General features: G+C 31.0%; 3 protein-coding genes across 3 annotated transcripts in view; 2 read left to right on the top strand and 1 right to left on the bottom strand.

Moving 5' to 3' along the window:
• Positions 1-227: 227 nt before the first annotated feature.
• LOC128955459 (cell division cycle 7-related protein kinase-like) lies at positions 228-2,339 on the top strand. The gene is made up of 2 exons (XM_054301131.1): positions 228-508; positions 567-2,339. Exons 1-2 carry the CDS (start codon positions 253-255, stop codon positions 2,201-2,203), a joined length of 1,893 nt encoding a protein of 630 aa, XP_054157106.1. The 5' UTR covers positions 228-252; the 3' UTR covers positions 2,204-2,339.
• Positions 2,340-2,397: 58 nt separating this feature from the next.
• On the bottom strand, positions 2,398-8,062 carry LOC128956012 (nucleoporin NUP188-like). The gene is made up of 6 exons (XM_054301693.1): positions 7,884-8,062; positions 4,656-7,820; positions 4,390-4,576; positions 2,891-4,321; positions 2,631-2,816; positions 2,398-2,553 (listed from the first exon to the last, which is right to left on the bottom strand). Exons 1-6 carry the CDS (start codon positions 7,928-7,930, stop codon positions 2,398-2,400), a joined length of 5,172 nt encoding a protein of 1,723 aa, XP_054157668.1. The 5' UTR covers positions 7,931-8,062.
• A 2,549-nt stretch (positions 8,063-10,611) lies between these two features.
• The window catches only part of LOC128955460 (frequenin-1-like), a 34,246-nt gene continuing 28,379 nt past the window's right edge, over positions 10,612-16,478 (top strand). Inside the window, exon 1 of the mRNA XM_054301132.1 lies at positions 10,612-10,791. Within this exon, the coding sequence (XP_054157107.1) occupies positions 10,728-10,791 (64 nt within the window). The 5' untranslated portion in view covers positions 10,612-10,727. The remainder of the gene's footprint in view (positions 10,792-16,478) is intronic.

Here is a 16,478-nt window from a genome sequence, read left to right as displayed (position 1 = left end):
GATTGGCGCTTAAAAAGTTGTGCCAAAACATTGGGCGCACTATTAATATACAGACAAACAGTGGACTCAAAGCCCGCTATAAAAGACATGAGTTTTTGATTTTATTATAAATAAAAGAAAAATGTTTTTTCAATTAAATTAAATTTGATTTTATTTACAAATTATAAGATATTTATTATTATTATTATTATAAATATTATTATATTTTCATTTATTCAAATCAATTGATGTCATAAACAAACGGATAAAAAAATGTTTGAAAGCGAAAACTCCATTGAATTGATTGAAAATCTGAAAATCAAGAGTCGGATAATGAATCGATTGGCCTCAAAGCCGTCGGATTCGGTTTTCGGCTGTAAACCGCTGACCGGACAATTGATTGGCTGCCGACAGATACCCACCGGCCAGACACTGAAGCCGTTAACGCCGACAAACAACAGCTGTTCCCGATATGTACTCAACGGTAACACCAATTTCTGTTCGCTTCGTATCGAAGATCCGAAAAAAGGTATTCATTTTTTTGATGAATGATTTGATTAATAATAATAATTAATTTGTTGACACAGTTGAGGACACCCACGATAAAGATGTGAAGCTAATGTTGACCAATATTCCCGAAATTAGCCGGCATTTGGTCGTCTGCGGCAAACTCGGAGAGGGAACCTTCTCGAAGGTGTTTCGCGCCAAACATTTGCATAATTCAAGCAAAGAATACGCCCTGAAGTATGTCATACCAACCATACGGCCGTCGAGAATAGCGTCAGAGTTGAGATATCTGAGAGATTTGGGCGGATCCAAGAATATCATCGAATTGCAGACCTGTTTCTTCTCGAAAGGCCATACCGTACTGGTTATGCCTATATTTCCGCACCAAAAGTTTACCGATTATGTCAGCCAATTATCATGCGATGAAGTCAGACATTATATGAAGAATTTGTTGATTTCGCTCGAAAGAGTCCACTCGTTTCATGTGATTCATCGCGACATAAAACCGGCCAACTTTTTGTACGACCGAAAGACCCGACGCTATGCTTTAGTTGATTTCGGTTTAGCCCAAAATCAAAGAGAATTATTGGTCAGAACTTATACGACGGGTGCGTTCAGAAAAATACATTCAACTAAAGAACATTTAAACGACAATAAGTTCAAAATACCAGAAAACACGACTAATAATTGCAAACAGTTGTTGTTGTCGTCATCAACGACAAAGAAGACAGCATTGAATGATTGTACGACTGCGGCGGCAAATAATATGGCCATTAATAATAATTCGTTGATAAAATCGGAGACCAAATGGCAAATTAGAAAACGATCGCGAAATGAGGCGCAACTCGTTGAACGATCAAAAGTGGCGCCGAAACGGCCGCGAATGGACGAGTCAAGTGTTTTCCATTCGCCGCTAACGCCTACTGTTTTCAAATCGCCGGGCAATACGACGACAGCGGCGGCAACAACAACCATTGCCGACACCTTAACAACTCCGGTCAAATGCGGCGGTCTCTCAGTTATACCCGAAACGCCACCAAAAACATTGCAAAAAAATTTAATCAATGAATTCAATGGACACATGAATATTAGCGATACAAATAATAATGAAGCGATGATTCCCAATGAAGTCAACGAAACGCCTAAATCGCGTTTCAAGAAAGTGCCAAAAAAGTGCCGAACTCTGGCCAATAAAACCGCTGCTGATCTCAAATGCGATTGTATGGGCGCTGATCAGGTTTGCAGTGTTTGCAAATCCAAGCCCGAACTGGTGGCTCCCAGAGCCGGAACACCAGGTTTTCGAGCGCCAGAAGTACTGTTAAAATATTTATTACAAACCACTCTAATAGACGTCTGGAGTGCTGGCGTTATAATGGCTTCACTATTGACCGGCAGATATCCGTTCTTTCGTAACACTGACGACATGACATCGTTGGCCGAAATTGTAACGGTTTTCGGTTCAAAACGGGTCCTAAAAACTGCCAAAGATTTAGACAAAACTCTACTAATTTCGGTTAATTATCAGCCGATGGATCTCAAAGAGCTGTGCGAACGTCTTAGGGGAAAGACATCGACATTCAAAGCGCCTGATTCTGCCTATGATTTGTTGGACAAACTATTAGATCCAAATCCCAGATCCAGATGGAGTGCATCCAAGGCTTTAACTCATCCGTTCTTTACTGAAGACATAGATCACAGCAGTCATTCCAATAACTAATTAATCATTCATTTAGTTTTAGATCTGTATTGAAATTATTATTTTGATTTTTATAACATACAGTTTACATTACATTACATTTGAAAATAGGAAAAAATAGATTTCATTTATATTTTATTTAATTTTTTTTATAAAACCAAGCAATTAGTATATATATATAGTATATAAAAATTTATAATTGATTTATTATAAAATTATTGTGAAATTTTTTCGACAAATTGCAATAAAAATTTAACAAACGATCGCTCGATTAGAGTAGTTGTTGGACTTTTCGGACTACTCGACGATCCCGTAAACGATTGTGAGATACGTTTTTGACGACCTCCGCCAACACTGGACAATATGGTACTCTATAAATAATAAATCAAACAATAAGTTTATAAACAACAAAAATTGTTATAAAAAATGATTATGAAATATGACTTACGAGTTCCGATTTAATTTCACGGACTATCTTCTGTTTCTCGACGTCGGGAACAGTGGCTGATAGTTGAGCCACAATTGTCTGCGAGACCATAAAAGATAGAGTGGTCTCGAAAATTAATGGCAATAAATCAGATGTAGTCGTCTGAGAGCTCTGTTTGACTCTTTCGGATTCTGATGTTTTCTCCGACTTAAGACATTAACAATTAATTAATCCAATTATTTATAATAAATCCATTTTATGAAATCATTTATTATACTTACTCTGGTTATACTCTTTATGCACATATGTATACAATTGATTAGTGAACCGAAGCTTAGCGTCAAATTGGGATCAATGTTTGGCACAGAAAAGCTACTGTTTAGCAATAGTGTCCACTGATTGCCATCGTATCCCTGTCTCTCCATTAGTTCCAATATATTGGGCGAAATATTTTGTAGAAAAGCTAATGAAAATGCTTGAAATGTAAAGAAAAGGTCAACTAGTTTGGCATCGACTGACTGAAGTCTAAACTCGTGATCTAATGTGTGAAGAGGTTTGCCATCAATGGTTTGCGTTGTTGTCAAACCTTTCTTTGGTGTCATATTTGACGCCACAATCTTTGCCGCCGAAGTGTTGGGATTTTCCATTATGTATGACAATAGATTAGGACGAATAAGAAATGCAATCACAGAATTGCTTGTCTTTAGTATCTGTTCCCTAATCTTATTGAATGATAACAAATGATTTGTTTGCCATAATTTATGATAACGTGATACTGAATGACAAAGAGTGACAATTTTAATCGACTCGTAGATGTCCTGACTTTTCGGTGAAGTGGCAACTCTTATCAATGTTTCTAAAATATGATCCAAATGTATGGCAATGAAAGTGATGACAATGTCGATGAAATGATGCTTCAATTGATTAACTAAATTAGTCATCAATTGTAGTGATAAATGAAAGACATTAATCCAATTGATATTCAGATTAAATTTGCATTTTTTGGTGACATTCTCGCTGGTAGTCATATAAGTATTTTGAAGTGATAGACAAAGATTTTCGATAAAACCGATTAAATATAAAGTTTCGGCCGATGTTTGTATTGACGACAACTCAATAAAGAAACTCATTATATGAGCGGCCAATTCAACGCCCATTCTGTTCTCAATTAAATAAATCAATAGATTGGCCAACGATTCCAATACAAAATGTCCTCTAAGTGTTTGCGTCCAAACAGTCACTTGGGAACTGTTTTCTTCAATCAATGTCTGCAATAACGAGATGGATGTCATCGATAATTTAAATTCAGTTTCCAATCGATTTACAGGACTCTTGATTTGTTTTTCAATTATTCTTAAACATTGATTCAATAGTTTACACGAATAACTGGTCCAATCACAAGAATTTAATTCATTCGGATAGAGCTTCAAGAACTGGATGACTGATATCTCAATCGAATTTAAGACATTAAATGTCAGATTTTCTTTCGATTCGTCAACACTTTTCAATAGATCTTCAAATTTTTCAAATAAATCATCTTTAGATTTAATACAGGTTTCACTCCATTTGTTTAATAATAGTAGCAATAGTTCGGCAAAAATTCCGATGATTTTATTATCAATAGTTGGTCTCTGAATCTGATGCAATAGACAATCGATTATATCATCGATTAATTGGATTTTTGATTCATTATTTAAAGCGAAGGGATTAAACTATATAATAATAAATAGTTATAATATTAAAATTTAAAATCAAATTAAATATAATTAATATAACAAACCCTAGCAATCGATATAATGAATTCCTTCCATGCATTCAACAATAGTCGCGAGTTTTGGTCGATGACAACAACAACATCATCATCGGTGGTCGTAAATATCTGATGAATATGTTTAGACAAATCATTGAGTCGATGGTCATCTCCAAGTAGTTTAAACTTTGCCTCCAAATCACTGTCAAACTTATCTCTAAACAAAACAAAAAAAAATAAATTTATAATCAAATTATTAATTACAATCAACTCATATAATAATAATTATATCAAACCTTTCGAGTGTCTTCACGTAAAACACTTCGCGCGCCAATATTTTCAGTATATAAACACATAGAATATCATCGAAAACAGTGGTGTTCTCGAAGAGCGGGAATGTTATTAATGTCCAGACATTGGTTGTCTTTTTTAGCGAATCAATAGCAAGAAGATGAGGTCCAATCCAAAAGGTGTACAAGAATTTAAGTGAAGCCAAATGCAATTCATGAGGATATGTGTATTTGGCGTCACGTTTTTCAGATAGGATTTCCAGAACGGTTTGCAAACAACCGGTAGTATTGCTGTTATCGTCTTTGTTGTCAACATTAAGAAACATTTCCATCAGACCGGGTTGTCGTTCAACACAAGAGGACAAAAAGTTTAACAAAGCAATCTTAAAGTTAAGATCTTCGGTAACCTGATCCAAACGAAATAGAAAATTTTCGCGCATTGCTTCGGCATCCGAACCGAGACAGGCCAACATCGACATAGGAAAACATTTGGCCAATTGTTCCAACAGTTTTACAGCCAAAGTGGCCAAATGCGGATCGTATCGCTGCAAAACATATTGGGAGATCACGAACAACATGTTTGGCTGGCTTTGTGTCGAAAACAGTGAACTTTCGATGACATTTGACACTTGAGATGTGGTGGTGATGATGGTAGTGGTGCTGGCGTTGGTGTCGACACTCAACACTAGCAACGAAGTTAATACAGATAGTGAACGCCGAATGATCACAATTTGGTCGTCATCTACGAGTGAGCTATCATTACCGGCACTAAGAATCACATTCCGGACACTGGTTTCGCCGGTTTTGATGGCATTCAACAGTGTTTGCGATGCTTTGCCATCTTTGAGAGCAGTGATCAATACTTGCCCTAATTTTGAGTTTTTGTCGATTTTGGTTAATATTGTATCAAATATATCGTAACAAAGTCTTCCGACTTTGAATAAGTCGTTTTGTTGTTTAAAATTCCAGAAATAATGCGACGGATATATTTCGTTAACAATATAGACCAGCGATGCCATCAAATTGTTGTCGTCTTTTATCGGATCAATTTTAATCAATTCGGCAAACAATTTCAGAAATGCAATACACAGCTCATAGTGACCTTTTATCCGTTCTTCGGTAGCTATAAGTTGTCCCAACAGTGATGTATTTGTATCGCTTCCCATCATTATATCTTTTAGATCGGATGTCAATCCAATCATATAAGGCATAAATGATTTTCTGGTAATTCTTTGCCAAAGATTTATCACATCACTGGTGTATTTATATTTGATTAAAGTCGACGACAGTTCAATAATGGCGGCCATTAGAAGACGGTTTGGGGTTTCATTAGCCGATAGCAAGTCATAAGTTTCTAAACAAATAATTATTATTCTGTTAAATGATGGGATGTGTTGATAACAATTGTTGGCAATCAGATTGGAACAAATGGTAGTGATTTCGCTCAGTTCAATAAAAGCCGATTCAGAGATCTGATGCAATTGTCCTCTACTAATGAGTTCATAGTGTTGTCTGAAACGATGATAAATCAATGTCCAGCCATCGATATTGACTTCTTGCCATTCAATTACACGTTTATTGCTAACCATTTTCAACAAACCATTGGTATTCTTCTTAATAATTAGTTCTGTATTTCTGTATAACATTTTATCTCTTATTAGTGAATATATTGAATCAGTTTCTGTGGGAACATAGTTGGTGAGTGATGTATCAAATGGTTCCGTATAAGACCGTAAATTGGATAAAATCATAAGATATTCATAGATTTTCTTGCAGTTTGCTGTTTCTGATAGTGATAGACAAAAACAGAGGACAGGATTTGTTTTGAATGGAAAGTTCAGAAGTGCTGAACTAATGATTAATCCCAAACCGGAATCCAAACCATTTTCATATAAATCTTTAGCAATGTTATCGTTTTTGAATAGCTTTATACATAAATGATTGAGTGCGGGAACCGACTGGCCTAACATTTCAATATCAAATACATTGAATAACAAGTGAAGTAAATCACCGATTGTTTGGTATAACAAATCTAAGACAACTGTTCCCTTTAGTTGAATGGTTTGCGACAAAGAGAGACACTTTTCCAGATAATTGAATACATTTAGTTGGACAGCATTTGAACCCAAAAGTGATACAACTTGACTGCCGGTTTCATTCAGGTCGGTATCAGTGGTTACCCAACTGCGGACAATCATCCACATCAAGAATATCGGTGAGTGTTCGACGACCAATGAATTCATGTTTGTTATCTTTGAATCTAATTTCTTGAACAGTTGGACGTTAGTCGTCTTGAATAATTGACTTTCGATGTCTTTTTGTTGACACTCAGCCAACCACTTCAGGTCAATGCCTTCGACAATAATCATTGACTGCAAGAATCCAATAAATTTGAAGATCTCGTCGCTACCGATAAAATCACAATCATTGTGTGTAAAGTGTGAATAGTTTAGTCCAAAACTGTTTCGTTCAAAGAGTGTTAACAACTCGACAATGTTGTCGACCGATGTCTCAAAACCTTTGTAATACAGCAGCAATAGCTGCAAGACTTCTGTCTGTTCTTTGACATTGTTTTTGAGCCATTCTTTGGCCAACGCATCGGTAAAATACGGACCGTTTGACAGTTTTGACGGAACAGGCGTTTCGTTCAAGTGTACCAATTGTTGGAAAAGTTTCGGATAGAGTTGATTATTATCGTTGATGGTCTCGAGGAATGATAGAAATATCTGTTGATAGACGTGTACTGATGATGACTTCCAATGGCTTAGGATTTGTTTCAAACAAAATAACGAAAATAGTCTTTCGCTGTAATAATAGTCAAACAAATCGTTTAATAGTTGTTTGCTTTGCTTTTCATTAGTGAACAACTGTTTGACCGATTCGGGTGATCCGCGAAATTCAAAAAGAAGATACGAATTAAACAAATCAATACAATCGGTGGCCGACAAGTCCAACAATTGGCTTGTTTTGGCCAACAGTTCGGCCGGTAAAACACTTGTCGACTCTTTTTTCTTGAGTTCGGCCAACGAGTCGGCCAATCGATTGTGTGGCCGATAGTGTAGCAAACCATTGGTCAGTTGTCGGGTGTTTTTGTCTAGTTCTTCGCCTACAAACTCTTTGGTCTTCAGATTCAGTGATCCCGACAATAGTGTAAACAATATTTTCATTGATCTGTCAAAAAAAAGTTATCGGTTAAACAAAACGGCCGCAAAAAAACAATCAATTAATACATACTTGGGTTCGTCGACCGTATCGTTGGCCAAACCGTTAGTGGCCGACATTATGTGTGTGTGTGTGTATGTGTGTGCTATCGGGAGAATCTACTTAGTGGTCACCAATTGAGGGTAAAATTAAAAGACTATAACTATTAGCAATGCATTTATTTTTAATACATTATTATTGTTATTATTATCGCAATTGATATGACTTTTCAAAAACAATTCAACACATGTTTATTGGGTCTCATGTTTGCTATGTATTGCCGACAATAATAACGCTTATTATTACCGGTATTATGATTGCAGTACTTATTGCATAAAATACAGGTAATTATAAAATTATTATTCAATAAATACCTATAAATTCCAGATATAAGTTAATATTATTAATATTAATGTTTTAAAAAATATTAATGTTTAAATAATTGTTTAATTTGTTTATAAAAATTAAGTGTTTCTTTAACAACAAAAAAAACTAAAAATTTCGGTTAAAAACTTTAAACTATAAGTTAATTATATTATATGAATATTTTAACCTTTAATATATCTTTATATAGAAATAAAGCAAATTATTTAATTTTCATATTATTTTTTATTAATGTCTTAATTAAAAAAAAATAAAATTAACCTAACTTACTATTAACCCTTACCAATATAATTAAACTTGACAATTTTTTGGGTTTAAATATAATATTTTATCAACAAAATCATTATTATTGTGAAAAAAATAATTAATCGCTTAAAATAACAATTGATTTATTTTCGTAATAATTTTTATCTAAACTAAATATACTACTGAATACCAATTGACTGTTTTTAAAAAAATTTATATAGTGTTAAAGTTCAACACTACTAAAACTTTATTTTATTACCAAAAAGTAAATTGTTTTAATCGTTTTATTGTAATTGCATCAAAAAAAAAAAATGTTTTAATAGATTGTTAATATTTTTTCTGTTTAAACAAATTGTACACTTTTTGTGTGTGTTTTATTGAACATTATCTATATTTTTTATTAATAAAACGTGCTTGATAAATAAATAATAAACAATTATCCGATGATAATAATAATAAGATGATGATTAATTATTTATATATTGTTTATATATAATAAAATAATTCAAACATTTTTATTTTATTTACAAAATAAAATAGAAATAATAATAGTAATAATACTGTTTAATACATATTTAATGATGTCGTACCAGTATGTAAATCAATGATATTATATACCGTATATTATATTTTACTAATGTATTTAAAAATATATATAATTGTGAAAACTAGGTATTTATTACATATTACACAACCTGAGTCTTGTGTGGAAATATTGACTTATTATATATATATATATATCATTAAAAACCTACTATTGAATCGTTAAGAAAAAAAAATAATAATCATTAATTGATAAATAATAGTTTGTAGATATTATACTGTACTGTACGGTAGATTGCCATACATTGTAAGTCAATAGTTATACTATAGTATCCATTATCAAGTCTATGATATATTAATAGAAAAAATTAAATACCAATCGATAGGATCAGACTATCAGCTAACTAACAAACAACTACATCACTAGTTGTTTAAACAATTTTTTTTATTATATATATAATATATAAATTGATAAGTGATTCAAGAGATGTCATGGCTTAGTGAGAGTGTATGTGAGAGGTCGGCGTTTAAATGTTATTCACTGTATATTGTGTATCTGTATATGTATTATACATGTATTATATCACATACGTGTGTGTGTAGAGTGAGTGCCTGTTGTGCCATCAGTTTTATTGTACAGTTAGAGTACAGTAGTATTATTATTATTGAGGAGGAAAGCAGTCGTGAATATTATCTAAAGAGTGTGTGTGTGAGTGAAAACTCCGGTGTTTTTATCCAGTGTTGTGTTTATAGCAAACTCTATACACACTTCTATTCAATAGAAGATTCTCTCTCTGTATGTGTATTCAAGAATATTCTGTATTCAAGAATATTCTTGAAGTTTATTATATTTGTTTGGAAAGAGAGATTAGTGTCACCTAAAAAAGTCTCTGAAATTTGAATACTAATACTAATTATTAATAATATAATTATTTAAAATCTAAGTTTTGAAAATATTGTTGTGTTATATTTTGAAAAACTTTTTTTTATATCTGACTGTGTTTTTTGTTGTTTGTATGAACCAGTGATTCAACTAAACTTTATTTATCAATATATTTTTTGTGGTAAAATCACACCAAAAAATATATATATTATATGACTTTTATTGTTTGCATCGCTGTTTCTTTAGAAATAGTTATTTGATAAGTTGATAGATATTATTGTTGTTTACATCAAACAAATTTATATTATTTGAATCAAGTATTAGATTCATAAATATAATGTTGCAAATTCAACTTTATATTATTTATTATTTATATTAATACAATATTAATATTGTTATTATTATTATAACACAGTAAACTTATTGCGGTGTTTATATTTAGTGAATAATATACCAAATTATACCAACAAAAACAAAAAACAAATATATATATATATATATACAGTATATGTATAATAAATATTTATTATCATTAATGTCATATAAGTTTACAGTACATGAATTGTTATCTATTGAATGGATTGTTACAGTGATCTTAAATTATTATTATTATTATTATTATCAAACATATATCGTACATAACAACAGAAGCAATTGTATGAAAAAAACGATATAAAATATATATTATTCAAACACACCAACAATAAACAATTGAATCATATAAATCATCGGAGGACTAACTTTTATATATATATTTGTTGGGCACTTACATACATACATACATACATACAGTACATCCATACATATATATATCCAGAAGAATGGGCAAAAAGAATAGTAAACTCAACTCAGAAGTGGTTCAAAAGCTTACAAAAGACACATATTGTAAGTGAATCACGTATTTCCTCCAAAAAACTACTTTTCATTTCTCTCTCTCTTTCTCTCTCTTTCTCTCTCTTTCTCTCTCTTTCTCTCTCTCTTTCTCTCTTTTTCTCTCTCTTTCTCTCTCTTTCTCTCTCTCTTTCTCTCTCTTTCTCTCTCTTTCTCTCTCTGTCTGTCTATATATATATATATATATATAATTTATATATATATGCCTTACTTTACTAAATTAAACTAAAAACTTACATATATTATTAATATTATTACAGTATTATATAATATAAATATACAGTACTCAACAAAAATCTTAAGTAGACTTCCAAGTACTGTATATACTGATGAATGCATTTAACATATATATACAGTATATATATATAATGTATATTTTGTGTGTATCTAATTCAATGTCCTCCAGATATACATAGATATGCTTTAATACTATACAGAAGTATACTGTATATGATATAAAATTCTTGTGTGTGTTGTTTATGATAGAAATGCTGATTATAAGAGCCCTAAAGTATTACACTTTTTTCAGCTGAAAATAATCGGATAAAATGTCAAAAACTAATTTTTTGTTACTATATTTTCATCAACAAAAAAATATGTATAACATTTAAGATTTATAAATTTCAAAATTATTATTTACATGTATATGTAAAATATTATTTATATATTATATGACTATATACTACAATATAAATAAATATCGTATAAACTATTTATTTATTTACAATCCAATTGTAAATCACTGCACTTGTTTTTTCACAAAATTATTAAACCATTAGTTTATCAAACTGCATATATTGCATAAGATTTTTTAAATACTGTATTTATATAATGTACATATATTATATAATAACAGCAATTTTTTTATCATATAATACCAAATATATAAACATTATGTATAATAGTAATATGTAAATACTGTATGTTGTTTGCCATATGTAGTTTAAGTATATATATTTTACTTTTATTATTATTAGTATTTTATTGATAATATAATACCATTAAAAAATTTATATACAATATACAGTACATATACTAATATAATATTGGATGAATAAACCGATTTTTTGTCGCTATAATATAAGCCAACATTTTATTGTCGTATCCTTTTTTCTCCCGTTTACGACATTACTGTTTAAACAAGAATATTGTAAAATAAACAGAAAATTTTTATATTTATTTTAGAGCCGAGACTGTAATAAATAGGATTTTGTTAGCAGATATATATTGACATTAATATATACGGTATATATATATATATATATTTATATGTATATTATATTTTCAATATATTGAACGATAACTGAGATGGTATAGCAAAATGTCTTAATTCTATCGAAAAACATGACTCTCTCTCTCTCTCTCTCTCTCTCTCTCTCTCTCTAACAGTTTCTACAATATCACTAATGTATAACTAAAATATATAATATTGTAATCTAATAAAAAAAAACATTTTTTAATAGCATTTATTATTTCATATATGAAAATATTATACACAAAATATTTTTTATGACTTAGGCAACATATTTTATTTAATATACAGTATAATAATAATACTGTACATATTTTTATTAAATATTTAAATATATATTATATATATATTAATTGTATATGCAATGTATTATAAAAATTTATTGACGTTATAAATTATAATTATTTAGTGCATAAAATCACTATTTTATTTGAATTATACAAAAAAATATATATATATAAAACAATTATCACTTAATTTTTTATAATCTCTTTATAGTATAATTTATATATTTTATAAATAAAACCGCACCTAAAAATATAATAATAATTTTTTTAAATACACTCAAAATAGACATTTAAAAAATTCATATATTTATTTATGCTAATTATTCTGTAGGTTATATAGTATATAACATTTGTTTACCACAACATTTACATTGAATATTGAATATACAATATATATGTATTATATATATATATATATATATATATATATATATATATATATATATATATTGATATATGTAATAGTATTTTATATGTACCATTAATATAAATAATCTAATTATTTTATTATCTATTATTGTGCTTAAAATCAATAATAATAGTCAAAGAAAGTAATATCAATAATAGAAATAATAGAAATACTACTAATCGAAGGGATTCTTCTCAATAAAATAATAATAATATTATATATATTTTAATATAAAAATTTACATTTACTTTATTCATTACACATTCAATTTTGCTATTGTGGTGAATATTATTATTATTATTATATTTTTAATTATCTATCTATTGTTTTGCTCCATTTAATCATTTTATCAAAACAATTAAAATTATAGTATTTGAAAAAACATTGTCTGAATGTATATACTGTATATAGATATATATATTAATATAACTATATATAAATTTATATTAACACATTAACTATATATATATATATATTAGAATTAATATTTATTAATATAATTATCATATAATATAATAAATATAATAAAAATATGGACAAAAAATATTACATTTGCAATCATATACAGTATATATTTATGATATTTATTTTATCATATTTTGACTTATTTTAATGCTAGTGTTATTGACAAGTACTGTATATACTGTATTAGATATAAGGATATTGCAAATATTGTATTATATAAATACAGTATATATTATATCATAAATTAATACAATTTGATAATCTCACAGTATATAAAATGTGACATACAATATAAATAATAGACGTATATATTAATATAAGTTATATACAGTATACGAAATGTACTAACATTTGTACAAATATAATATATATTTTGTGTTATTTACAGTACAGTATACAATGTATATATAGCTAATAGAAATAGCGCTTTAATCTTAAATTAAAATATATATATATAGATAAAGATTAAGCAAAAATTTAATTATAATATTAAATAATCGATTGAGAAAAACACAAACACACAGATTAGCTTATAATTTAATATACTGTTTATTGATTTTCACTATAATATTGAGTTAAAAATATATTATTGTATTAATATATACAGTATTATGACCTATGTTTCTAAGTGTTGTACAGTTTATTTTAGATAACTTGACATTTGAAGTGATTATTAGCAAAATAATAATAATAAATAACTAGATATTAATTAATTTCGGATTATTTATTTATTTTTATTGCTTATTTTACATAAAATTCAAATTACTTGTACCTAATTAATTTAAAAATTATTATTATTGTATATTACATATTAAAAAATATATTAGTTGTATACAATTTTTGTTTATATTTTTTTAGCAATTTTTAAATATGTATTAACTAAGCTACAATTTATTTTTAATCAATAATAATTTTTTTTAAAATTTATTCATTTAATTTTAATTATTAAATTAGCATACATATACTGTATATATTTGCATTTCTATTGTATAGTATATTATTAAATTGTAGTGTCCACTACATTACCTTAAGCTAATTTAGTTATAAAGTATTTTTGTATTTAAATTCCCAATAATTTTGTATACATTTATTTTATATCCTATTTTTGTGCTAAATTCTTAGTATTGCTTTTCAATCGGTTATACAGTTCCTTATACTTACCGGTTGCTGACCTCAGACCTCTGGCACCAAACTAACTGTTCAACGGTTCCCACATTCAAACTATCCAATGATAGCTAACCATTCCCTATACCTACCCGTCCTCTCTCAAACACTATAAATACTGTACTACAGTATACACATACTTTAGTACAGTGCCAGCCGTCATACACAACAGTCATACCTGACTCTCACATATCATACTGTACTCACATCATACATGTGCTCCACTGATAGCACCATTTTAACCATACAATCCATTGTATCCTCAATTGTCTTAAACTAATCAATAAATTGTTATAATTATCTTATACCTGTGTTAATCATACGATTCATTACCATCGCTATTATCATCATAGAAACTATCACTTCAAGAGTCCAACCGGTTGTTCACATCATTAAAGACATACATACAACCCGGTTGTCCATCAACTCTAACCTACCGTTCCGTATCGCGTGATATCAAGAGATAGTACAGACATCCAGATTGGGATCAGCTCTAGCTTTACGCTTGGCCACCACTACTGCAAGTGATCTACCCTTTTATCATCCGATAGGTCTCATACCGACCCTTCAGGTGATAATCTATAAGGAATTGGTTGATAATCGGTTGTAGGCCTCATACCGACCCACGCATAACAACCGGTGCTCTCCTATTCCTCTAAGTTGTGTCCAAACATACAAACTCAGGCACAACAATTGGCGCAGTCAGTAGGATCATTAAAAGATCCTTATCTTCGCGTATTGGATGACGACTATCAATACAGGGTTCACTAGACACGGAACTCCATATCTTCGACGAGATATCTCAACTAATAGCGATTCAGACAACACAGTAACCAACAACACATCAGACATGTCCATCAATGGTGAAGACAACGATACACTAAATCTGGTTAATGCCATCGCAGACAACACAACCGGTATCTCATCTAATTGTGTACCAATCGGTACAACCGGTAACTCAGCCACCAACGGATCCTCTACCACTGGCTCAGCACCGATGCTCTCAGTGAAGATACCAAAGTTTAATGGTACTAAAGACTCATCTCTACGTATCGAAGCATTCCTCTTAATCTTCGACAGAGTCTTCGCTCATCTCACAGATGATAACAAACTCATCAAAATCGTTGAGTTCCTCGAATCAGACGCAGCCAACTATTACGGCTCAGACCTACTCATCGACACATCCATCAACTGGATCAAAGCTAAGCAACTGCTTACCAACAGATATACCCGACTGGACATTCCTCCAGAAGTGGCCGCCAACCGCCGGCGCCAACAACGATCGGAGTCAATCCGCGCATACTTCGATGACAAAATGGAGATTTTAAGACGCCTCCAAAACTACACCGACAATCAAAGAGCAAACCTACTCACGGAAGGCCTACTCCCTGAATACCGTGAATACTTCTATGGCCGACGCTTCAAGACTCCCAGTCAATGGCTCGAGATGGCTCAGGACATCGAGACCGACAAGCAACGAACCGGTAACCGCATCAACCGACCTCACGGATCATCACATTACACAGATGACAAACGAAATGACAACCGGTTACCTAAGCGCGACAACAAAGACAAACTACGTCCGCCCTATTCCTGCCGCATCTGCAGAGATCTTGGCATCACTTCATGGCATTACCATAAAGATTGCCCAAATAAATCTTGTCCTCCAGCAGCCATCAATCCAAACACAGGATCCACAGACGGTCCACCTACTCGTATAACAGCCGCATCATCACATATAATACGTAGTAAAGTCATGGCTACCGAAGCCACACCACTGGATATGATATTGATCCCGGGCCGCATCAATCGGTTCGAGTTATCAGCATTCGCCGATCCCGGATCAACTGTAGACATCATACCATTAGATGTCGTCAAACACCTCCGACTCCATATCGACCGCCGCCGCTCTACCGACGTATCACTGGCGCGTGGATCAGCTCGTACTCTCGGAGAAGTCACATTTGACTTAACCATCAATCGGATGACCCGCACCATCAAAGCACAGGTCATCAACGGATTTCATTACACATTACTGCTATCTCTCCAATCTCTTGGCCAATACGGTGTCATCATTGACACACAGACACAAACCGTATCATTC

The sequence above is a fragment of the Oppia nitens genome, unplaced genomic scaffold (assembly GCF_028296485.1).
Source record: "Oppia nitens isolate AA-2021 unplaced genomic scaffold, nextdenovo-longstitch-racon4-pilon3 scaffold2_pilon_pilon_pilon, whole genome shotgun sequence".
NCBI lineage: Eukaryota > Metazoa > Arthropoda > Arachnida > Sarcoptiformes > Oppiidae > Oppia > Oppia nitens.
Note: the sequence above shows the minus strand (reverse complement) of the source record. Positions and strands in the feature narration are given on the sequence as shown.